The following is a 26,770-nucleotide window of genomic DNA, read 5'->3' on the forward strand; positions in this document are numbered from 1 at the left end:
CTATCATCACAGGAGTACATCACAGTACATCACAGTACAGGCCCTTCAGCCCACAATGTTGTATGAGTACCCATACTTATTGCACTTTTCTGATGTTTATGGCCCCTTGTCAGCCGGTGCTTTTGCCCTACACCCACAGGGGTATTCATACAAAGAGTTCCCCTAGAAGGAAGGGGACCTCAGAAAGACCGAGGTGCAAATGATGAGGATGGAGACTACAATGACCCAGAAACTCCTTCAGCTTATCCTAAGGGTTACTATCCACCATTCTGACACAAATATGAAAATTAACACGTACAATAGCCCTGACATTGATAATCCTAGTTGTCATGGAAAAACAAAAGGAGGGAATGAGGAATTATATACAGAATTAAAAGGGCTAAAACCTAACTGACTTATTGGCAGCTTGATAAGTCATACCGTGAGAATAACGCATGAACAAAGTAGTATTTGTTCCATGAGAAGTCTTCTCAATCTACGCTTTATCAAAATAGCTGATAACAATGTATATCAATAGCTTCACGCAGTATTCTGGGCTCACGTGGAAGCAGATTTTCCCAAACTCTGTGATCAGGGACTCTGGTTCAACTAAGAACACAAGCTTGCTAATAAACAGTATGTACTTTTAAGTAAACTGTGTTTAACAGTTATTTCCTGGGTCTGAACCTAAAGGCCTCTGGTAGAGAAGTAGATCAACAAATATACCCACTGTGTCCTTTCATGTAGATTCTGGTAGCTTATTTAAATGTCTATCCTTCATACATCAATTCAAGAATGTGAAAGCAAGTTGTTTTTGCCTCACCTCAATGGACTTGCAGCCACTTTTGGGACACTGACACTTCCTGATGCTTCACTGGTCTTCAAAGACCAAGGATTCAAGGTAGCTCCTTCTGATTTGTCAATCTTAATTTCAGAGTGGACTTAGACCATAAAACATAAGAGCAAAACTAGATCATCCATCTCAAGTTTGCTCAGTCAATTGATCATGGCTGATTATTCCACTCTCCTACCTTCTCCCCATGACCTTTGACATCCTTATTAATCAAGAACTGTCAACCTCCACTTTAAATATACCCAATGACTTGGCCTCCAAAGCTGTCCTTGGCAATTAATTCTACACATTCACCACCCTCTGGCTAAATAAGTTCATCCTCATCTGTTCTAAAGGGATGTCTTTCGATCCCAGGGGTTCCCAACCTGAGGTACACTAACCGTTTGCTGAACGGTATCGGACCATGGCATAAAAAAAAGATTGGGAAACTGTTTCTGAGGCTGTGCCCCCTGGTCTTAGACTACCCCAATATTGGAAACACCTTCTGCACATCCATTATCTCAGCTCTTCAATGATATCCTCTCCCACCCCATTCTTCTAACTCAGAGCCATCAAACGCTGCTCATAAATTAACCCTGTCATTTCCAGGATCAGTCTCATGAACTTCCTCTGAACCCTCACCGATTGCCAGCACATCCTTTCTTAGGTAAGGGGCCATCGAATGATGTCCACCGACTCAACCTGTAAGCTAACCTTTAGGGAACCTTGCATGAGGATCCCTTTGCAAAATCCCTTTGCACCTCAGATTTTTGAACTTGCTCCTTGTTTATCCCTACTACCAAAGACCACACACTTCTCTACACTGTATTCCATCTGTCACTTCTTAGCCCATTCTCCCAATCTGTCTAAATCTTTCTGCAGATTCCCTGCTTCCTCAACACTACCTGCCCCCTACCTTTGTCTCATTCACAAACCTCGTCACAGAGCCATCAATTCTGCTATCCAAATTATTGACATATTAATGTGAAAAGTAGTGACTCCAACACTGAACCTTGCAGAACACCACGTCACCAGCAGGCAACCATAAGAGCCCTCTTTATTCCCACTATCTGCCTCCTGCTAGTCAGCAAATCTTCTGTCCATGCTCATATCTTTCCTGTAATACCATGGGCTTTTATTTTGTTTAGCAGCCTTATACATGCTTTTACAAGTAGTCCTGTAAAACAGGCATTTAAAACATACTATTTGTTCACATATAAGAGTGTGGAAGAACTCACTGAGATATATCCAAGACTTGCTTTGGGAACGGGGGTGGAGGGATGTAATAAAGTAGATGCTGAGAGCCTGTTTCTTCTCAATGATGAATCCAAATTGATGGTACATACTCTTAGGATGAGAGGATAGCCTTTCAGAGCTGAGAAGAAACATCATTACATAGCAGATTGTAAACCTTTAGAATTCTCCTCCTCCAAGAGGCTTCAAATGTTCAGCTATTGATTAATTTCAAGGTTGAGATTAACAGATTCTTGGACATCATAATCTGTAGTACTTGGAGAGTTCATTAAATTTGAGGCTCTGTGGTCTGCAAATGATGGTTCAAGTTCAAAGCACTGTATAGATTGTAATTTTCATGTTGTATTTCTACTGAGGCACTGAATCATCAGAATGCTGTACAAAAATCAACACCAATATAAGACAATATAGAAATTTCACATCATGACAGTCAACATCAGATTTTTTTAAAAATGCAATCTGGCATCAGCTTCATTCTAAATCCCTACAAACCAAGCTCCTCGCAAAACATTTTTCTTAGTCAGTATGGATTTAAGGTAGTGACTCCTCAAGAACTGCCACACAGTTTCTAAAAAAAAATTGTAAGTTTCCAGGTGCTGCTAAGAAAAGTTCCTCAAAATCTTCATCTTAAAATATGTTTTAATTATGAAAATGCAAGAAATGAAAAATGGCAATTTGGTTGAATGAGGTGACTGATGGCTAGAAATATGATAATACTTTCAAGAATGCACCAATCAGCTGGTAACTCAAGGTCAAGATTGCTCAGGGAAGTGGCAAAGAATGAGGATAGAATCTTCTGAATGAGCAGCCAGTCTTGCTTCCAGAGCCCAGAGTTTCTACAGGCATAAAATATGTACTGAGCAACTTCTGAAAAGGAAATATGCAGGGGCCAATATATAAAAACTGACAATTTTTTTTGAATTCACTTCCTCTAATCAAGGGAACAGAAAGCCTGAATATAGCAAGTGTAATTGCTATTCTTCTATCTCCAAGACTTCATATCTGCAACAAGAATATACACACACACATTCTGTGTACAAATCCAGCAACCAAATGCTTACTTATCTTCCTTACTAACAATTCTAACAGTGGAACTTCCCAGAAATAATTAATGTTGTTTCAAACATCTTTCATGCCAAACCAACCGAATGCAAGAGTTCACATGACACTATAGCCAGAACCAAAACTGTTACTTGTAAATACTGGTACAGTCGGTCCTCCTTATCCGCGAGTTCCGCATGCGTGAATTCAACCAACCGCGAATTGAGAAAACCCGGAATGCTCTTCCAGCAATCGCTGCTTGAGCATTATTAACCTCTCATCTTTCATTCGCTACTTTGTTCCTGTGAAAAAATGGCTCCTAAAAAGCAATTAGGTGTTCAAACCAATTCCTCAAAGGCTAAGAGGAAGCGTAAAGTGCCGAGAAAGTAGAAATCTTAGATCTTTTGAAAAGTGGCATGTCACTTTCCGAAGTGTAAGGTAGGTAAGAACAAATCAAGCATTTGCACAATAAAGCAGAAAGAAGCTGAAATTCATGGAAGTGTTAGTGCTACCCCTACAATGGCAAAAATAGTCTCTCTGGTTTGTGATAAAAGTGCCTGCAAAGACTGAGAAAGCATTAAGTGTGTGGCTAGAGGACATGTCACAGAAGTATATCGCTGTCAATGGTAAAATTATACGTGAAAAAGCTCTTAGTCTCTGTGAGCACTACTGTGACAGGGTTGATGAGAGCGGGAGAAAAGAGTTTAAGGCTAGTAAGGGATAGCTGACTGGCTACGTAAAGCGTCAAGAATGTAAAGATCACGGGAGAATCGGCGTCTCGTTCATTCACTGGCTGTGTTGTGAGCAAGAAAAACTCGTAGTTTTTTTTATCTTGTCAATATTCCCTAAACAAGACAGTGTAACAACTATTTACATAGCATTTCCATTGTATGTGGTGTTATAAATTCTATAATCTAGAGATGATTAAAAGTATTACTCATTGATCATTGTTCACCTCACGTCTCATTCATTCACTGCTTGGAGCTGTGAGCAAGAGGAACATGTACATTTTTTTGGTCAATATTCCCGAAACATTACAGTATAACTACTTACATAGCATTTATATTGTATTAGGTATTATAAGCAAGCTAGGGATGATTTAAACTATACAGGAGGATGTGCGTAGGTTATATGCAAATAAGCCATTTTATATAAGGGACTTGAGCATCTACATTTTTTGGTATGCGCCGGAGTCCCAAAACCAATCCCTCGCGGATAAGGAGGGCCGACTGTATTCACGTTCTTGATCAGCAGAACCTGAGGATGTTTTCAAGCACAGGTATGCTTGACTATCTCAATATGTAATAATGCAATGGAAAGGGCATTTAGGATATACACAGACCTCTTAGTCAGCCTGCTGAAACTGGCTAATGGGACAAACTGGACACCAAGTCTGCAATCACTTCAGGTTACAAGAAGAGAATAAAATTGGTAAGCACAGTATGGTTAGTGTGGACTTGAAGAGCTGAAAGTCCTTTCTCTGTAACTCTATCTCTATGGCTAAACTGAGCAACACTCACCTTGGAATCAAAAGCCTGAAGAGGTTGAAGCTCCACCTCCAAAACTTGGTCACAAAATTTAGGTTGTTACCTTCATGAAACAGTAAGGTAGTGCTGTACTACTAGAGGTCAACTTTTTTGGATGGGATGATAAATTAAGACAGGCTTTTCTCCCCTCTGAGGAATGAAATTAACTCATATTGTATATCAGCTCTGGAAACTGACATAATAATTAATTTAACAGCACTGATGTCCTCCCATAAATTCTCCAGAACTGATTATCTGGTCATTGTTATAAAGCTGCTCATAAACCATTACCAGTGCAAACCCGTGACATTCCTAAACAGCTTCACTGTATGTGAAGCTGCAAAAGTTGCTGTTGTACATGGCTTTCCTCTGTCTAGCCTGGGGGGGGACTTCAACTAAATTGTCATTTTGATTAAGATTACAAGAATTTGTTGAATTCTAATTTATTTCAAGTCCTCAGTATGTAAGGTGACAGTTGCTTGGAACCTATACCATTCACAGCGGGGACTGGACCTCCACATTAATACCTTTATGACTGCACTTAAACAAGCTGATATTAATTTTCTAAATAACATGACAGATTGGAACTTGTGTAAGGTTAGAAATAATCTCAAAACTAAACATTACTAGCTACAGCAAATGATACGATAATACATGCCACATGCAGACACGTTCAATATTTGACATTTTATACATTGTTGCAACATTGCAAATTTATACATTACACAATACTTATCAACACAAATGTGTCAAACACAAGCTCTTCAAGCAAAATAAAAAGGGATTTGACATTAAAATTAATTTAACCCTCTGAGTGCTGTAAGATGTGTGAATAAAAACTTTGTCTGAAGTTTAATACTAATGCAGTATAATGCAAATAAAGTCCAAATAGTTTGAATTTGCTGAATTTCAACTTAAGAGCTCTGGAAACTGACATGTCCAAACTCATTTCATGGTCTCACTATTCCCTTATAATGTGGAATCAAATTTGAACTTTTTACTCTCAAACTAAGCGCATGTGTTACTTATAATTTTCATTATTGAGAACTGCTTTGCCTTTTTAGAGCAGCTTGTGGTTGCACAATTCTGGATTGGGTGTTATGCAATGACCCAGATTTGATTAGGGAGCTTAAGGTAAAGGAACCCTAAGGAAAACAGTAATCATAATTCACCCTACAATTGGAGAGGGAGAAATGTCAAATGTGTCAGTGGAGTAGAGGGAATTACACAGTCATGAGAGGAACTGGCCAAAGTTTATTGGAAGGGGACACTAGCAGGGATGGCAGTAGAAAAGCAGTGGCCGGGGTATCTGAGAGCAATTTAGAAGGTGCTATCAAGGTACATCCCAAAGATGAACTATTCTAAAAGGAGAATGAGGTAATCCCATCTGACAAGGAAAATCAAATGCTGAATAAAAGCAAAAGAAAGGACATGTAATATAGCAAAAGTAAAAGGAAGAGTGGATATTGTACTGCTGGAAAATGATGCTGGAAAGGTTGTAACAGGGTTCAAAGAAATGGCCAATGAACTTGCAATGAAATGTACTTTACATTAGTCTTCACTGTGGAAGGCGCTAGCAGAATGCCAGAAATGCAGGAGTGTCATTGCTATTCCGAGGAGGTGCTTGGGCTGCCGTAAAGTCTGGAGGATCATAAATCAGCTGGACCAGGTGGGCCACACCCCAGCGTTCTGAAAGAAGTAGCTGAAGAGATTGTGGAGGCATTAATAATGATCTTTCAGGAATTGATTAGATTCTGGAATGGTTCAGGAGGACTATGAATTTGCAAATGTCTTTGGGAAATGAGGAAAGCAAAAGAAAGGAAATTATAGGCCAGTTAGCCTAACTCAGTTGTTAGAAAGATGTAGGACTGTATTATTAAGGATAGGGTTTCAGGGTAGTTGGAAGCACATGACAAAATAGGCCAACGTCAGCATCTTGCCTGTCAAATCTCTTGGAATTCCTTGAGGAAATAACAACCAGGATAGAAAAAGGAGAGACACATGTATGTTGTATACATGGATTTTCAGGCATTTGACAAGGTTCTACATGAGGCTGCTTAACAAGAGCCCATGATATTACTAGATTTATACCAGCATGGATAGAAAATTCAGTGACTGACAGGAGTAAAAGTGTGGGAATAAAGGGGTCCTTTTCTAGTTGGCTTCCAGTAACAGATGGTGCTTTGCAGGAGTCAGTCTTGGAACTACTTCTTTTCAAGTTGTTTATCAGTGATTTTAATGAAGAAATTGATGGTTTTGCAGCCAGGTTTGCAGGTGGAGGAGCAGGTGTTGCTGAAGAATAAGGGTGTCTACAGAACATAAAAGGGACTTGGGAATCCTTGTACAGGATTCCCTAAAGGTTAACTTGCAGGCAAAGTCAGTAGGAAGACAGACCAATGCAATGTTAGCATTCATTTCAAGAATACAAAAGCAAGCATGTAATGCTGAAGGTTTATAAGGCATTAGTTCGACCGTACTTGGGAGCATTGTGAGCAGCTTTGGGTTCTTTATCCAAGAAAAGATGTGCTGGTATTGGAAATGCACAAGAATTAAAAGGTTAACACATCAGAAGCATTTGATGACTCTAGGTCTGTTCGTGCTGGAGTTTAGAAGAACGAGGGGAGATCTCATTGAAGCTTAGCCAATAATGACAGGCCTAGATAGAGTCAGCATAGACAGGATGTTTCTTATAATGGGGCAGTCTAGGACTAGAAGGCAAAACCTTAGAATAGAGGGACATCCATTTAGAACAGAGATGAGGCCATTTTTTTAAGTCAGAAGGTGATGAATCAGTGGAAATCATTGCCAGACATCTGTGCAGAGCAAGTCATTGGGTATATTTGAAGTGGAGGGTGATAGTTTCAGGGGGTAGTTACAGAGAGAAAGCATTATTAGGCCAAGTACAAGGACTTGACAACACATTCTAACCCAATAACATCTTCCACATTAACAATACTAAAAGCAGTTTTGAAATCATCCACAGCTCAGTACCTGTCCCAATAACTCCCAAGTGCTCCTCCGCACGTGTGCGCTCTTCCCCCCCTGCTGCACATCCATGCCAAATATGTGCTCGCTCACCCACTACTGCGCCCCGGAGCCAAACGTGTGCTCACCCTCAGCCGAGCTGAGTGCGCGTTCACCCCGAGCCCTCGCTCACCACCAGCCGAGCACGCACTCACCCCTGGCCCCAAGCCCTCACTCAGTCCCACTCACCCCCACTCACCACCAGCCATGAGCCTGAGCCGAGTGCACGCTCACCCTCGGCCCCAAGCCCTCATTAACTGCCTGCTCACCCCCAGCCCAAACAGAGCGCGCGCTCACCCCCAGCCCAAACAGAGCGCGCGCTCACCCCCAGCCCAAACAGAGCGTGCGCTCACCCCCAGCCCAAACCGAGCGCGCGCTCACCCTCGGCCCCAAGCCCTCATTAACTGCCTGCTCACCCCCAGCCCAAACTGAGCGCGCGCTCACCCCCAGCCCAAACCGAGCGCGCGCTCACCCTCAGCCCAGAGCGCGCGCACACCCCCAGCCCAAACAGAGCGTGCGTACACCCCCAGCCCAGAGCGCGCGCACACCCCCAGCCCAAACAGAGCGCGCGCTCACCCCCAGCCCAAACAGAGCGCGCGCTCACCCCAGCCCAAACAGAGCGCGCGCTCACCCCCAGCCCAAACAGAGCGCGCGCTCACCCCCAGCCCAAACCGAGCGCGCGCTCACCCCCAGCCCAAACAGAGCGCGTGCTCACCCCCAGCCCAAACCGAGCGCGCGCTCACCCCAGTCCAAACAGAGCGCGCGCTCACCCCCAGCCGCGATCCCAAACAGAGCGCGCGCTCACCCCCAGCCCAAACCGAGCGCGCGCTCACCCCAGTCCAAACAGAGCGCGCGCTCACCCCAGCCCAAACAGAGCGCGCGCACACCCCCAGCCCAAACAGAGCGCGCGCTCACCCCCAGCCCAAACAGAGCGCGCGCTCACCCCCAGCCCAAACAGAGCGCGTGCTCACCCCCCAGCCCAAACAGAGCGCGCGCTCACCCCCAGCCCAAACAGAGCGCGCGCTCAACTCCAGCCCAGAGCGCGTGCTCACCCCCAGCCACGAGCCCAAACCGAGCACGCGCTCAACTCCAGCCCAGAGCGTGCACTCACCCCCAGTCGCGAGCCCAAACCGAGCACGCGCTCAACTCCAGCCCAGAGCGTGCACTCACCCCCAGTCGCGAGCCCAAACCGAGCGCCGCGCTCAACTCCAGCCCAGAGCGCGTGCTCACCCCCAGCCACGAGCCCAAACCGAGCGCGCGCGCTCAACTCCAGCCCAGAGCGCGTGCTCACCCCCAGCCACGAGCCCAAACCGAGCACGCGCTCAACTCCAGCCCAGAGCGTGCACTCACCCCCAGTCGCGAGCCCAAACCGAGCGCAGCGCTCAACTCCAGCCCAGAGCGCGTGCTCACCCCCAGCCACGAGCCCAAACCGAGCGCGCGCTCAACTCCAGCCCAGAGCGTGTGCTCACCCCCAGCCACGAGCCCAAACCGAGCACGCGCTCAACTCCAGCCCAGAGCGCGCGCTCACCCCCAGCCGCAAGCCCAAACAGAGCACGCGCTCAACTGCAGCCCAGAGCGCGCGTACACCCCCAGCCCAAACAGAGTGCGTGCTCACCCCCTGCCGTGAGCCCAAACCGAGTGTGCGCTCACCCCCAGCCGCGAGTCCGAACTGAGCACACGCTCACCCCATCCAAACCGAGCGCGTGCTCACCCCCAGCCGCGAGCCCGAACCGAGCGCACGCTCACCCCCAGCCGCGAGCCTGAGCCCCTCCAGCTACACTTCCAAACAGAGCACCCATACCCAACCCAGCTGTGCTTCCAAGCCCATAAACATCAGCTGCACTCCCAAGCTTAGCATGTGCTCTCCCCTCCAGCTGCTTTGCAAATCAACACCACCAGCAAAAGCTTCTATTACATCACAGATTCTACAACTGTTCATGTACCTGCAGCTCTATTTCCCTGGTCTTCATTAAGTTACATCTCTGCCTTCTTGTTCTGGAATTACCAAGATACTTATTGGCATCCCCTAGTGTTATATCCTTCACCTAACCTGAACTGAGATAATGAGCAGGCAACATCCTTAGTTGTATGAGGTATCATATCTAGGGCCAATCATACATTCAGGCAACAGACAAGATAATTCACATCCACAGCCAAAAGTGCTGATCTTTTTTATCTTCCTACTGGTACCTCATTTGAAGCCAACTATTGTAGCACATGTTGAACCACATTTGAATACTTATATCTGATGCACTTAGATCTGTGTGCACATATCTGCACATACCCACAGACACACAAAATGTCAGTAAAGAAAGACCTTAAGAGCAATTTGCCAGTACTCAGAGGGTTACATATACACAATCACAGAATCATAAAAATAAAAACACAGTAAGTAAAGAAGATAAGGCACCTGGAGACATCTGACACTGGGCATGCTCTGCAGGCATCTCAGTGCGCACATGCTCTCTACCAGGTTGGAGCAGCCTAGCCACAAAGACCTGGGCACAGAACACTGCAGGATAACAAAAGGAAGGAAGAGAAGCAGTTAGAAGCCAGACACGATCTGATTGAAGTAGGTTACTTTATTTGTTAGTAATTTATAAACAGAAGGCTTAGGTCAGACAAGAAGTTGAAATTCAACAGTAACATTAAATGAACCTCATAAATAATTTCAGAACTTCACATGAATACAGTAACTACGGATAATGTAATATGCAAGTTACTGGAAAAAGCCATTGAATCTAACACATATTCCTTAAAATTATCCCACTTTCTTTTCACTTTCCTCAGTCCTCGTTCTAAATTAAAGTTTCAAGACTTGCAATACCTCTTATTAATACTTTTGTAAATTAATTCCTTCAGTAACCCTTTTACTGCAGACTATGTAACTCCATTAGAACAATGACTGAAAGACCAGAACATAATAATCAGTAGTAGACCATTCAGTCCCTACAGTCTGCTCCATTTCATAACTTACTTTATTATAATCTCCCAAAGTTGAATATTTCTGTATTGAGCATGCAGATGAGCATACTGTAAAGCAAAATATTCACATAAAATCACCTGTAAAAAAAACAGGTCTGGAAATCCCCAGCATATAGAAAACACTGAAGCTAATATTAAAAATACGCAATCATTCTCATCAGCCAATAGTAGGAGACCTAATAAGGCAGGGGTGTAAGGGCTCGATAACATGAAGAGCCAGCAAATCAGGAGGGAGACAAGAAATCAGGATCAGCTGAAAACTAGAAGGGCACAAGAAGGTGTCAGCATGAAAACATGTGAATGATAAAAGGAAAATGCACTGCACATGGCAGAACAGTTCTCAATGCCCAGCTTCCAAACTCATGGAGTGATACAAGAAAACATACTTGAAAAGTATACTGGTGTTGTAGTTATGTACACTTAAGAAGTGGATCATACTGATAGGTCAAATATGATGGCAGAATATAGTATTAATGATAAGACTCCTGGCAGTGTGGAGGATCAGAGGGATCTTGGGGTCCAAATCCATAGGACACTCAAAGCAGCTGCGAAGGTTGACTGTGGTTAATAAGGCATACAGTGTATTGGCCTTCATCAATCATGGAATTGAATTTAGAAGTCGAGAGGTAATGTTGCAGCTATATAGGATCCTGGTCAGACCCCACTTGGAGTTTTGTACTCAGTTCTGGTCACCTCACTACAGGAAGGATGTGGAAACCATAGAAAGGGTGCAGAGGAAATTTACAAGGATGTTGCTTGGATTGGGGAGCATGCCTTTATGAAAACAGGTTGAGTGAACTCGGCCTTTCTCCTTGGAGTGACAGAGGATGAGAGGTGACCTGATAGAGGTGTAGAAGACGATGAGAGGCACTGATCATGTGGATAGTCAGAGGCTTTTTCTGAGGGCTGAAATGGCTGCCACAAGAGGGCACAGGCTTAACATGCTTGGGAGTGGGTACAGAGATGTCGGGGTAAGTTTTTTTTAATTACACAGAGAGTGGTGAGTGCGTGGAATGGGCTGCCAGAAACGGTGATGAAGGCAGATACAATAGGGTCTTTTAAGAGACTCCTGGATAGGTATATGGAGCTTAGAAAATCAGAGAGCTATGGGTAACCCTAGTAATTTCAAAGGTAGGTACATGTTCGGCACAACTTTGTGGGCTGAAGGGCCTGTATTGTGCTGTAGGTTTTCTATGTTTCTATGTTAACAGAGTGCAGAGTGGAAGGCAACAACGCAAGAAATGGGACAAGAAAACAACATGGCCCATGAGCCAGTTTCACCATCCTAAAAGATCATGCTTTGCTGCTGACTTGATTGCATCACTAACTCCAGTTTTTAGACCAGTCTAACTATCCAAAAGGCCAAAAATTTGTCTCAGCTCTGAATGTTTAATTTTTCAGCCTCCACATTTCCCTGGTAAAGAGACTTTCAAAGGTTCAAAACAGGAAGAAGAAATTTCTCCAAATCTTAAATGGGCAACCTTCATCCTGAAATTATGTCCTCTGGTTCTAGATTAATTCAAAGGGAAATATCTCAGTACCCCTCTGTCAAGCCCACCTATCCTCAATGAAGTACCTCAGCTCTTCCAAACTCCAGCAAATACAACTCCAAACTAGAACCACTCTCTTCATCACAGGAATTAAACCCAGTCAAAACTACAGTCTCTCTAACTGTACAGTTGCAGCAGCAGAGACGTGCTCTATCCTCTTTACAGTTTAAGCCAACATTCCATCTCTTCTAATTATTTGCTCTACCTATGTGCTAACCTATATGTTTTATATATGAGAATACCCAGATGCCCAATACTGCAGCACTCGAAGTTTAAGTTAAATATTCACAAGTGTTCTCTGCTTTACTGTACCAATGATGTCTGTCCATAGTAATAAGCCCTTCAGCCAGCCCACAATGCCTGTGCCAACCATGATGCTAATCCATACTAATCCATTTTCCCTGCACAGAGTCCACATCCCTCCATTCCCTGCCTGTACACATACCTGTATAAACTCCTCTTAAACACTGCTATTGTTTAGGAGCAGATAGGGAGGAGTAGATTGGGAGACAGATTCTGGTAAGGAGATTCTGGAATGGCTACTTCAAGTGCCAGGCTTTAAATGTTTTAGAAAGGACAGGGAGGGAGACAAAAGAGGTGGGGGCGTGGCACTGTGGATCAGAGATAGTGTCACGGCTACAGAAAAGGAGGAAGCCATGGATGGTTTGTCTACAGAGTCTCTGTGGGTGGAGGTTAGGAACAGGAAGGGGTCAATAACTCTACTGGGTGTTTTTTTTATACACCACCTAATAGTAACAGGGACATCAAGAAGCAGATAGGGAGACAGAGTCTGGAAAGGAGTAATAACAGGGTGGTTGTGGTGGGAGATTTTAATTTCCCAAATCTTGATTGGCATATCCTTAGAGTGAGGGGTTTAGATGGAGTGGAGTTTGTTAGGTGTGTTCAGGAAGGCTTCTTGGCACAATATGTAGATAAGCCTACAAGAGGAGAGGCTGTACTTGATCTGATACTGGGAAATAAGCCTGGTCAGCTGTCAGGTCTCTCAATGGGAGAGCATTTTGGAGATAGTGATCACAATTCTAACTCCTTTACCACAGCACTGGAGAGGGAATAGGAATAGACAAGTTAGGGAAACATTTAAGTGGAGTAAGGGGATCTATGAGGCTATCAGGCAAGAACATGGAAGTATAAATTGGAAACAGATATTCTCAGGGAAAAGTACAGAAGAAATGTGGCAAATGTTCAGGGGATATTTGCGTGGGATTCTGAATAGGTACATTCCAATGAGACATGGAAAGGATGGTAGGGTACAAGATCCGTGGTGCACAAAGCCTGTTGTAAATCTAGTCAATAAAAAAAAGAGCTTATGAAAGGTTCAAAAAACTAGGTAATGTTAGAGATCTAGAAGATTATAAGGCTAGCAGGAAGGACCTTAAAAATGAAATTAGGAGAGCCAGAAGGGACCATGAGAAGGCCTTGGCAGACAGGATTAAGGAAAACCCAAAGGCATTCTAACAAGTATGTGAAGAGCATGAGGGTAAGATGCAAGAGAATAGGATGATTCAAGTTTGACAGTGGAAAAGTGTGTATGGAACCAGAGGAGATGGCAGAGATACTTACTGAGTACTTTGCTTCAGTCAACACTATGGAAAAGGATCTTGGTGATTGTAGGGAAGACTTACAGCAGACTGAAAAGCTTGAGCACATAGATATTAAAGAAGAGGATGCGCTGGAGCTTTTAGAAAGCATCCAGTTGATAAGTCAACAGGACCATATGGGATGAACCCCAGGCTACTGTGGAAAGCATGGGAAGAGATTGCTGAGCCTCTGGCAATGATCTTTGCATCACTAATGTGGACAGCAGAGGTTCCGGAGGACTGAAGGTTTGCAGATGGTGTTCCTTTATTCAAGAAAGGGAGTAGGGATAGCACAGGAAATTATAGACCAGTGAGTCTTACTTCAGTGGTTGGTAAGTTGATGGAGAAGATCCTGAGAGACAATATTTATGAACATTTGGAGGCATAATATGATTAGGAATAGTCAGCATGGATTTGTGAAAGGCAGGTCGTGCCTTGCAAGCCTGATCGAGTTTTTTGAGGATGTGACTAAACACATTGATGAAGGAAGAGCAGTAGATGTAGTGTATATGGATTTCAGCAAGGCATCTGATAAGGTACTTCATGCAAGGTTTATTAAGAAAGTAAGGAGGCATGGGATCCAAGGGACATTGCTTTGCAGATCCAGAAAAACCTTGCCCACAGAAGGCAAAGAGTGGTTGTAGACGGGTCATATTCTACATGGAGGTTGGTCACCAGTGGTGTGCCTCAGGGATCGGTTCTGGGACCCCTACACTTCGGGATTTTTATAAATGACCTGGATGAGGAAGTGGAGGGATGGATTAATAAATTTGCTGATGATACAAAAGTTGGGGGTGTTGGAGATAGTGTGGAGGGCTGTCAGAGGTTACAAAAGGACATTGATAAGATGCTAAACTGGGCTGAGAAGTGGCAGATGGAGTTCACCCAGGTTAAGTGTGAGGTGGTTCATTTTGGTAGGTCAAATATGATGGCAGAATATAGCATTAATGGCAGGACTCTAGGCAGTGTAGAGGATCAGAGGGATCTTGAGGTCTGAGTCCATAGGACGCTCAAAGCTGCTACGCACGTTGACTCTGTGGTTAAGGCATGCGGTGTATTGGCCTTCATCAATGATGGTATTGAGTTTAAGAGCCAAGAGGTAATGTTACAGCTATATAAGACCCTGGTCCAACCCCACTTGGAGAACTGTGCTCAATTCTGGTCGCCTCACTACAGAAAGGGCATAGAAAGGGTGCAGAGGAGATTTACAAGGATGCTCCCTGGATTGGGGAGCATGCCTTATGAGAATAGGTTGAGTGAACTCAGCCTTTTCTCCTTGGAGCAACGGAGGATCAGAGGTGATCTGATAGTGTGTGTGGAATAGACTGACGGCGGCAGAGGCAGCAACAAAAGGGTCTTTTAAGAGACTCCTGGATGGATACACAGAGCTTAGAAAAAAATAGAGGGCTATGGGTAAAGCCTAGGTAGTTCTAAGGTAAAGACATGTTCCGCATTGTAGGCTGAAAGTAGGTTTTCTATGTTCTATGTATTTGCATCCACCACTACAACTGGCAAAGTGTTCCACCATCTGCGTAAAACAAACTTTTCATCTCTCACTTAAAAGCTATGCCCTCAAGTATGGGAGAAGAAAAGTCTATTTACCCTATGTCTCTCAAACTTTTTCTTTTTGTAAAATATACTTCTATGAAGTCACCACTACGTAGCTAATGCTCAAAACTCTCCTGAAAGCTAACACTCTCTGATCCAGGACACATTCTGGTGAAACACTTCTGTATCCTCTCAAAAGCCTCCATGTCCTTTCTGTAATGCAGCAATCACAATACTACAAATGTGGCCAAACCAAAGTTTTATAGAGCTGCAACATAACAACATAGAAAACAGAGCACAATACAGGCCCTTCGGCCCACAAAGCTGCGCCGAACATGTCCCTACCTTAGAAGTACCTAGACTTTACCCATAGCCCTCTATTTTTCTAAGCTCCATGTAGTCATCCAGGAGTCTCTTAAAAGACCCTATTGTTTCCGCCTCCACCACCACCGCAGGCAGCCCATTCCACACACTCACAACTCCCGACATCTCCTCTGTACCTACATCCAAGCACCTTAAAACTAAGCTTTCTTGTGCCAGTCATTTCAGCCCTGGCGAAAAGCCTCTGACTATCAGCTTCCTGAATTCCATGCTCGACACCCAAGATGCCTCTGTACATCACAGCTCCTAAGACTCCTGCCATATATTATATAATTTCCTCTTACATTTGGACTCCCAAAATGCAACATCTTACGCCCAGATTAAACACCATCTGCCATTTCTCTGCCCACATTTTCAACTGATCTTGCTGAATTATCCAAAGATCTTCCTCACTATCCACAACCTTCATCAATTTTTGTATAACCTGCAAATTTACTAATCAGTCCATTTACATTTTTATCTAAGTAATTCACAAATAACACAACCTGGAGGTCTCATCATTGATCCTTGGGGAAGACAACTGACAGTTGAACATCATTCCCATTTTGCTGCAATTCAATCCCCTTTCTGAAACCACATTTTTTGACATTTCTATTATGAACTGTTACATATATTTGAAATGGAAGCTGCATATACAAAATTATTATACTATTATTACTTTCTTCTTGTACTTTCATTATGGAGAATGTGATTACAATGCATTTACCGTTTATAACTGAGAAAAATTACAAATGTACACTAATAAAAGCATTTTTAATGTATAGCAAGTGCATACTGGGTGACTTTCAGAAAGAAATCTGTTTATACTTGCTTCTTATTCTCTCTTCACCCTATCTCTTATAAGTCTCAAGTCAAACCTGATAAGTTTATTGAGGTACTGCAAAGGCTCCAATACTGGATGCTGAAAGCTTATCAGCAGCAATGTTCAATATTAATAAAATTTGTACAAACTATGACTCCTCAGTGAGGCTAGTAAATACTGTTGGGTCACTGCACCCCAATGAAGAATAATGGAATAAAATTAAACAAGTACAAAAACAACTAATTTGCTTGTGAACGTGTTAATGCTATCTTAGAGTGTTGGGCAAATGGTCTGATTCCAGTGGTTACTTTTTCCTTACAAGTGCAAAACAGCTGCTTTATTGCTGCAGACTAGGATTTATATAGCAGCATTAAAGTGGCAAAACATCCCAATATACAGTACTGTTGTGATACAGATAGAGCAAGCAAGACTTTTGTACTGTACTGCATTTGGCAACATGGAGCAGAGAATGAGTTTGTAAATCTGGCAGGAGCAAAGGATTTTGGGAATGGCAAGGGTGCTGAGTGCGGGAGAGTGATGCATGTGAAGACACACCCAGCTCTGACATGCCAGCTAAGGTCACTTGACTCAAAACAATTAGCTTATTGATCATTACAGTATGCGTTTCCGGTGCTTCCCGCTACCTCCCCTCTCCCTTTACTCAACCATGATTCTCCTTTTCCTGCCCCTTCCCACTCACAGCCCACAATAAAGACCTATATCAGCATCTGATTCATCATCACTCATGTCATGAATTTCTTTTTTACAACAGTAAAGTGCAATACCTAAAATTACTACAGTACTGTGCAAAAGTCTTAAGCATTCTAGCTATACATACTGAATGTGCCTAAGACATGCACAGTTTGTACTTCAAAGATAGATTCAGGGAGTGTTTTAAATAAGGTAGAAGGGGAAACTCAAGAGCACCTTTCATTTCCTTGAGAAGTTACAAAGAAATGAAATCAATGAAAAATTCATCTATGTGAACAGCCTAACTGGAATGCCAGAAGAGCAAGTCATTTTGTCATGAACAAACATGATCAAGATGCCACAGATCTATACATTTATGATCAAAATGCTGTAAAGCAGCCTAATTAATTGGCCCCTTTCTCTAGCATTGCATACACAATTAAGCTTCCAACATTTTTCAGTGAAATTCTCCAAAAAATTACTACAGATTATGGCATGGCTAAATAAATGGTCCCGTTTTCTCAACAGATCTAGGAAAACTGGGAAATGTAGAGACCAGGCCCAATATCCTCCATATGATAGGTTTGCTTTTCCATTAATGAGTTAAACCAGCTTGACCAGGGATGGTACCCAAGCAAAGATTCAGTAAGGAGTAAAGCCAAACTGGAAGATAAAAAAAATTAGAGTTTGAAAGCTATCTTAAAAAGGTGAAAAAATAAGACAAAGTTGGAATCTGCTTAAGTGTGTAGACTTAAATGCATGGAGTTGAAGGACCTGATAGACATCAAAGTACAGGCAGTCCCCAGGTTACACAAGAGTTCCGTTCCAGAGTCCGTCTTCCAGTCGGATTTGTATGAAGTCGGAACAAGTACATCCGGTATTATTTACCAACAGACATACTTTATTGATCCCGAGGGAAATTGGGTTTCTTTAGTCGCACCAACCAAGAATAGTGTAGAAATATAACAATATAAAACCATAAATAATAAGTAAATAATGCCAAGTGGAAATTAGTCCAGGACCAGCCTTTTGGCTCAGAGTGTCTGACGCGCCGAGAGAGGAGTTGAAAAGTTTGATGGCCACAGGCAGGAATGACTTCCTATGACGCTCAGTGTTACATCTCTGTGGAATGAGTCAGTCAAAGGTTTGTCTTAGTATATAGTATATATTTTACCTTTCTATGCATATAAAACACTTAAGAAATGTATGTATTCCAATAATTAAACCACAGCGTTGCTTAATAATAATAATTATAGCTTTCATTGGGGCAGGGCCTTTCACGTACTCCATTATTCTCACTTTATCCATTATCCTTTAAAATTGTTCCAATCGTTGACTGACTGTAGCCCAATGCTTTTCCAATGGCAGATGGTGTTTCACCTCTTTCCAAACGCTTTATTATTTCCACTTTATTTTCCAATCACGATCGCTTCCCATCAATGGAACAGAAAAACCACAGGCGGTGGGTCCCGAGCTGCGCTGGGTCCTAAGGACCACTGTACTAAGACAGGCTAAATGGGACAAGTGGGGGCTGTGCTGGGTTTGGGTATTTGATCCTCCACAATATTCCACATGGGAATTTAAACTGGAGATGGCAGGGGGTTTTTTTTAAATGAAGTCGAGTTTTGAGCTCGACATCAAAGCGGCATGGATGGTATGGGAGTCACTGGATCGACATCATCCTAGCACGGGAGGGGTCTGTCACTGGATCGAACTCGAGCCCGGCGCTGATCTCACTGCGCCACCAGCCGACTGGAACTGGAGGGCGGGATCAGGGTGAATCTTACTAAGAAAAATTTAAGCCAAATACAAAGTTAAACACTCAACAGCAACGACTTAAAATGGCAGACAGTGTTCTCCTTCCTCGGTTCATAAGTACGAGTTGTCCGTAAGTCGGATGTTCGTAACTCAGGGACTACCTGTATAAAAGTGTAGGTGCTAAGAAAATAAGGCTTAATGACTGGCAGAACCAGAAGCTTAGCATCCTGTTTTTCAGATGCGATAGAGTTACAAAGTGTAACATGCTGTAAAGTTTTACTGCCTCTGTAACCTTCCACTGCTGAGGTAATGGTTTCTTTGTAGCAGCAATGTTTGGGTTATGATTAGAGATAAAGGGGCATGCTAGCCAATGAGCAGGATGTTGTTCTTTCTTGTGTGTATGGGAGCCGGAAATTCACAGGTCTTTTGCCGGCGAGAGATGAAGAGAGAAGACGCGAATGGAGAGAGTTGGTAGACCGCTGGACAGAGTGGACTTGGAGCGAGGGTCCAAAGGTCAGCAATGATTGGAAGAGGTCGATGGTGGACGAACGGCCTTATCAGTGAGCTCCAACCTTGTGCATTAGACTTGTTTCATGAGAATGGGCCCTTTTTCTTTTTTGTTTCTTCTCTAACCATATAATCAAATTAAGAATTATACAGCTCAATCATTTAATCACATATTGTGTACTGTTTGTTATTTCCAAGAATTGATTTGTAACAGGGTACACATCGCACAGCATTCACCCAAACGAGATTTCTTAAGTTTGGCCGGGCCAGGGGCTATCATCCCTTATAGTAAGCCGCTAGCCAAAGCTAGAGTTACAATTTTGCGTGGTTGATTCCATTGGATGCTGTGTGATTACCCTGAGGATGCAGATATTCGGACTCCGGATCAATTGTTAATGTACTGTTAAGGTTACAATTGTAGGCGGTGGTTTGATAAAATGGTGGCAGAGCTCTTGCTTTAATGCAGACCAGCGTTGACATAGCAGTAGCTGGGGGCGCAGATTTCAAAGACAAGGTTCAATTATTTCTGAGGAGTGAGGGGAAGGAATGGTCGGATTTGCAATGTTTAATTAGTCCTCGTCCTCCGGTGAAGAGTGAAAATTCTGAGTTAGTAGACGCCCTTACCTCTGGCAAATAAATGGAAAATCAAGTTCAAAGTCCCTGCTATGGTAGACTCCGCCTATTCACTGGAATAACGCCCACTAATAAAGGGGAGGAGTATGAGACTTGGGCAGAGCAGACCTCTCAGTTGTTAAGATGATTTGCAGTGCTCTGATGACATAAAGCAACAGATTGGCTGGAAGTTTGAATGGGCAGGCCACTGATGTTGTGAGAACCGTCAGATTGAAGTATCCCCTAGCAAATGTGAGCAATTATCTGCGAGCACTGGAAAGCTCTTTTGGCCCGACAGGAGCCCAATGGAGCTCATGATGGCGTTTCAGAACATGCATCAGGAGAAGGGGGAGAAGCTTTCTCTTTTTATTTTTTGGTTAGAGAGGCAGCTAAATTCATTGCAGTGCAGATGGGTCATTCAGGTGGATCAATTAAGAGTGGACCAGATAGCCGGGGGTGCCCAGTCCTATGACCTGATTGCTTGAAGTCTCCAACAGTCTCATAAGACCCCCCCCCCCCCATCTTTGTTGAGCTGATCAAAGAGGAACGGGAAGAGGAAAATGCGTTAGAGGCATGGGAGGGCTCAGTTAGCAGTGTACAGCCCTCAGTAGTAGTCCCCTGCGGTGAAGTGACCACAGATAGCCTGCCTCGGGGAGCGGTGTAGTGGTAGAGTTGGGAATGGAGATTTTTCAGCTATTACCAGCTGATATGACACCCCATATGATGGAGCTGATGGCAGAGCAGAGTTCCCCAAGGGGACGACCAACGCGGAGGGCCGCTGGCAGCAGGTGTCATGCCAGGAGAGCGAGACCCCGGGTACCTAAGCAGAGAGAGAGTTGCTGGGAAAACTTAGAGAAGACCCAGTGAGGGAACGGCCTGGTGACTCTGGGGAAACAGGTTCCCAGCAATGTGCTAAGCAACCCCCGAAAGCGAAAGGCCCAGTTCCTGAAAGCTTAATGGGACCGTGCTCCAGTGTGTCACTACATATAGAGGGTTTCTATGCCAAAGCAATACTTGACACCAGGTCACAGGTCACACTGTTGTATCGTTCATTTTACACAGATATCTGAAGCATTTACTGTTGACCCCATTCTGGGCAATACAGATCTGGGGACTTAGGGCCAGTGATTATCCATACGACAGTTATTTGTCAGTGAAGTTGGAGCTCTCGGAGGCCGATGTAGGAGCGTCTGAGATCCTTGATACGTTAATGCTGGTTTGTCGAGACCCTGTTGAGAAGGACGGCGTTTCAATTCTGGTGGGGATCAACACCCCTCTTGTAAGGAGACTCATGGGGGCCTGCAAAGATAAGGCTGGCGAGATCTTTCTGGGAACACAGTCCATGCACCCGGAGTTTTGAGCTGCTTTTGAGGAAGTGCGTGGTTACATTAGAAACACAGAAAACCTACAGCACAATACAGGCCCTTTGGCCCACAAAGCTGTAACAAACATGTTCTTAACTTTGAACCACCCAGGCTTTACCCATAGCCCTATATTTTCCTAAGGTCCACGTATCCATCCAAGAGTCTCTTACAAGACCCTTTCATTTCCACCTTCACCACCACCACCGGCAGCCCATTCCACACACTCACTACTCTCTGCCTAAAGAACCTACCCCTGACATCTCCTCTGTACCTTCTTCCAAGCACCTTAAAACTGTGCCCTCTCGTGCCAGCCATTTCAGCCCTGGGAAAAAACCTGACTATCCACACAATCAATGCCTCTCATTATCTTATACACCTCTATCTGGTCACCTCTCATCATCACTCCAAGGAGAAAAGACCAAGTTCACTCAACCTATTCTCAATAAGACATGCTTCCCCCAATCCAAGTAAATCTCCTCTGCACCCTCTATGGTTTCCACATCCTTCCTGTAGTGAGGTGACCAGAACTGAGCACAGTACTCCAAGTGGGGTCTGACCAGGGTCCTATATACTGAATTTAGATGAGGGACTGTGTGGTTCACCCAGTCAAAGCCAATGGTAGTACAGCCCAGGGAAGTAGCAAGAGTGATGGGACACCCAAATTTTCCGGAGTGCCTGAAGGCGAGGCTCTCATAGTGGAAGACCACGGGAGAGTCAAGATTTCCTGCTGGGGTATTAGTGAAGCCTGAATTGCAGAAACCCTTGGTTGTACAGGCAATGGTCAGGAACACTATGAAGAGGGAAGTCACCTTCAAGCAGGGGATGCCCCTGGTGCACTTGTTCCCAGTGACATTAATATCTAGTGCCCCTGTGAGGCAAGCTGGAAAAGGGGGAAAAGTTGAGCACTGAGTCATTCAACTTCGGGGACTCCCTGGTTCCTGCATGTTGGAAGAGGTAGGTAGAGAAGATGTTGAAACTGGAAAGTGTCATTTCCACAGACGATTTTGATGTGGGTTGTTCCAAGAGAACGCGCCACACTATCCGGGTGACTGAGGATACCCCGTTCAGAGAAAGGTTGCAGCGACTGGCCCCTGCAGAGGTGGAGGACATTCGGCAGCATTTGTGTAAGTTGAAGGAAGCTGGGATCATCACCGAGTCTCAAAGCCCCTATGCATCCCCAATAGTAGTGACCCGAAAGAAGAATGGGAAGGTACGGATTTGTGTGGATTACAGGACTTTGAAAAGGTGGATCATCCCTGACTAGTATACTGTCCCGAGGATTGAAGATGAGCTGGCCTGCCCGAGTGGTGCAAAGTGGTTCAGTGTGCTGAATTTGTGGAGTGGATATAACCAGATCCCCATGAGTGAGGAGACAAAGAGAAAACGGCATTTATATGTCCCCTGGGATTTTTCCAGTTCAAAAGGATGCCCCAGAGCATCTCGGGAGCTCCTGCAACCTTCTAGTGGGTCATGGAGAAGACAGTGGGGATATAAATTTGCTTGAGGTATTTGCATATCTGGATAACCTCATAGTATATGGATCCACCTTGGGAGAACATGAAACGAGGCTGGACCGCTTGAAAGCTGAAGGGTTAAAACTTTCCCGGGACAAGTGCCATTTCTGCCAAACGTCTGTTAGCTATGTTGAGCACATAGTCTCACGGAATGGAGTAGCTACAGATCCAGCTAATATAGAGGCAGTGACCAGTTGCCGAAGACAGCAGACCGTGAGCGCTCTGCGCTCGTTCCCCAGGTTCTGTGGTTACTAACGGAGGTTCGTGAAGGGCTATGCAAAAGTGAGTCACCCGTTGAATCAGCTTCTTTGCGGTTACCCTCCCTTGGGGAAGAAGGGGTGGGGGGAAAAAGGACAAGAGGGTGGAGAATATCTTAGTCCGTCGGAGCCCTTTGGCCGAGTGGGTCACCAAATGTGAGGAGACCTTTGAGTCACTGAAGCTGCTGACTTAAGCGCCAGTGCTGGCTTTTGTGGACCCCAATTGCCGTATGTATTGCACACGGATGCCAGCTGAGAGAGTTTAGGGGATGTCCTGTATCAGGATCAGGGCACCAGGCTGAGGCCCATTGCGTTTGTCAGCTGGAGTCTGTCGCCCTCTGAGAAAAACTATCCCACGCACAAGTTAGAATTTCTGGCGTTGAAATGGGCAGTGGTGGATAAGCTGAGTGACTAGCTGTACGGGGCCAAGTTTGAGGTGACAACAATTCCCTAACTTATATCCTGACCTTGACGAAACTGGATGCCACGGGTCATCAGTGGTTGGCGGCATTGTATGCCTATGGTTTCACCCTGAAGTACCAGCTGTGAAGCAGGAACATTGATGCCGATACTTTGTCCCGACAGGCGCATGATGGATTGGTCAGGATCAAGGAGTGGGAGAGCGATCTTGCCCAGGGGTGAAGGCCATGTGTCAGTTTACCATCACCGTGAAGGCAGAGGTAAAGGAGGGGCAGAATCAAGCAGTGGATCAATTGGGAGCTTGTGATGACGCCATTTCCCAAGTTTACTGTAACATCACTGCTCTGCAGACAAATCAGCTGTCAGAATTGAGTTCTTGGGAAGTTCAGCAAGATGACCCAGGCATTGGTATCATCTGGGCAGCAGTCGAAAAGGGAGACATTGCTCAAGCGGAGAAGACAAAACATGCATCAGTGCTGCAGTTACTGTGAGAATGGCCTAGGTTGGATTTGAAGAACCAGATCTTATACCAGGTCACATCACCCCCAGACTGACCTCAACATTGTCAGCTGGTTCTGTCCAAGAAATATCGGAGGATTGTGTTGAAGTCACTTCATGATGATTCTGGACATTTGGGGGCATAAAAGACCTATGGATTGCTCAGAGACCAGTTTTACTGGCCCCAGATGAAGTTGGAGGTTGAAGAATACTGCATGTCGTGCATTTGGCGGAAGACAGTGCCTACACGGGTAGCTCCCTTGTCCCACTTGCAGATTGAGAGGCCCCTGGACCTGGTGTGTATGGACTTCCTGTCCACAGTACCTGATGCCAGCAACACAGCGAATGTCTCAGTCATCACTGACCACTACACCAGATATGCTCAAGCTTTTCCTACCAAGGACCAGAGGGCATCTAAAGTAGCAAAAGTGTTATAGGAGATTTCATCTATTATAGCTTTCCCAGGCAGATACACAGAGATCAGGGACAAGATTTCAAGAAGAGACTCAACCGTGAGTTACTGGGCAAGCTTGGAATTGAGGGAGTCGAGGACCACACCCTATTAACCCGCAGGGTGATCCACAGCCAGAGAGATTTAATCGGACCTTGCTAGACATGCTCCAGACCCTGGAGAATAGCAAGAAGAGCAAGTGGAATCAAGATATTGGGCATCTGGTTCACAGTTATAACTGTACACAAAATGAAGCTACTGGGTACTCACCATATTATCTGATGTTTGGGCGCGAGGCGAGTTGCCCATTGACCTTTGTTTTGAGGGTGACTTACCACCGAAGACTTATCTGAAGTATGTGTCTGACATGAGAAGAGAGCTGAAAAGGGTTTATGAATTAGCTGGGGTTGCAGCTGCCAAGCAGAGTCGAGGAAATAAGAGGAGGTATGATCAAAAGGTGAGGTTCTCCCAACTCCTGCCAGGAGACCGAGTCCTCATAAGGAATTTGGGGCAACCTGGAAAGCACAAGTTGGCTGACTATTGGGCAGCTACATCCTTTGTGGAGAGTCAGATACCAAACCTACCAGTTTTCCTGATAAAACCAAAGGATGTAAATGGGCCTGTCAAGATTCTCCATCAGAACCACCTGCTACCCCGGGACAAGAGGTGCAGGTAGACCCAGGGCCCGACTTGTTGCCTACACCTAGTAAGAGGACTCTGCAAAAACGTGGAGCGACTGCAGGGCCCATAGCAGGAGAGGTTAGACCGGCCCCACTCAAGAGAGATACTGATTCAGAGGATGAGGACCTGGATGTGTAGTATATGCCACCTTTCACTAACTCCCCATTGTTTGAGGAAAAGACTCCCAGCCCTGAGTCAGATGAAGTAGGGGGTGGGGCTATCTCTGGGCAGCCTAGGTTGCAGGAGGACTCTGCAGGGAAGGAAGCAGGGCTTTAGCACCGGACAGAGGGGTCCGAGTTGCAGGTAGACTGGAAGTATCCCCAGTAGTGTCTGAACCTGAACAGTTAGGTGAGGGAGTGCGGATGTCTCAGAGAATTTGGAGTCCACCGGATAGGCTGGCTTATGTAGCATCAGGGGAGCAGAGTGTGACCCCTACTGCTTTGGAGAGCTACGTCACCGCCTTGTGCACCTGGATTAAACTTTGTGTTTTGCAGGAAGGGTTGGCAAATTATTTTAACGTCATGAGGACATGACTAAATTTGGTGGGGGAGAGCATAACATGCAGTAAGGTTTCACTGCTACTGTAATGGCTTCTCTGTAATGTTCCACTGCTGAGGTAATGGTTTCTTCTTAGCAGCAATGTTCGAGTTATTACTAGAGATAACGGGGCATGCTAGCCAATGAGCAGGATGTAGTTCTTTCTTGTGTCTGAGAGCTAGGAATTTGCAGGTCTTTTGCCAGGAAGAGATGAGGAGAGAAGACGCAAATGGAGAGAGTTGGTAGGTCATCGGAGTGGACTTGGAACAAGGGTCCAAAGGTCAGCAACAATCGGAGGAGGTCGATGGTGGATGAACAGCCTTTATCAGTGAGCTCCAACTTTGCGCAATAGACTTGTTTCATGAGAATGGGCCCTTTTTCTTTTTTGTTTCTTCACTAACCATATAATCAAATTAATTATAAAGCTCAATCATTTAATCGCATATTGTGTACTGTTTGTTATTTCGTGGAACTGATTTGTAACGGGACACATCGCGCAGCATCCACCCATACAAGATTTCTTAAGTTTGGCTGGGCCGGCGACCATCATCTCCTAGATTATGCCACTAGTCGTTGCAAGAGTTGCAAAAGTGTGCATAAAAGGAAATACACTCTTTGGGGAGTGAAGCATCACAGACATTTATGTAGCTTTCACCTTGTAGGAAGTAATAGCTTGCCAACTCTGCGACAGCTGACATGCATCCAATTCCTTCTTTAACCTAACAGCCTTCATAGGTCATACCTCGACTTCCTCGAGTTCTCAATCACTGGTCTTGAACACCATAGATCTAGTCCTCAGCAAACTGCTAATCTCACCCACAGCTTCTGGTTTGGGTACATCTGGTAGGTTCTCAAAGGCATACAGTCATCCAAACAGGTTTTGATGAAGTTGGTGACAACTGTGGCATCATCATTCAGATGCAAAATGAATTCTTAAAATTGGTCCAGTCCACTGATTCAA

The 26,770-nt window shown here is 44.6% G+C and overlaps 1 protein-coding gene across 6 annotated transcripts in view; it reads right to left on the reverse strand.

The window, feature by feature from the left end:
- Positions 1-26,770, reverse strand: part of LOC132405281 (F-box/WD repeat-containing protein 11) — a 309,413-nt gene that overhangs the window by 260,946 nt on the left and 21,697 nt on the right. For 5 of the 6 annotated variants that reach the window (XR_009515793.1, XR_009515794.1, XR_009515792.1 and 2 more), the window contains exon 2: positions 10,067-10,168. The exons of the other annotated variant lie outside the window; for it this stretch is intronic. Coding sequence is in view for 2 of the 5 variants with exons in the window: in XM_059989965.1 (XP_059845948.1) it covers positions 10,067-10,168 (102 nt within the window). In the remaining 3 variants the exon portion in view is untranslated. The remainder of the gene's footprint in view (positions 1-10,066; positions 10,169-26,770) is intronic. 6 annotated transcript variants of the gene reach the window in all.

Source organism: Hypanus sabinus, chromosome 15 (genome assembly GCF_030144855.1).
Source record: "Hypanus sabinus isolate sHypSab1 chromosome 15, sHypSab1.hap1, whole genome shotgun sequence".
NCBI classification, from domain to species: domain Eukaryota; kingdom Metazoa; phylum Chordata; class Chondrichthyes; order Myliobatiformes; family Dasyatidae; genus Hypanus; species Hypanus sabinus.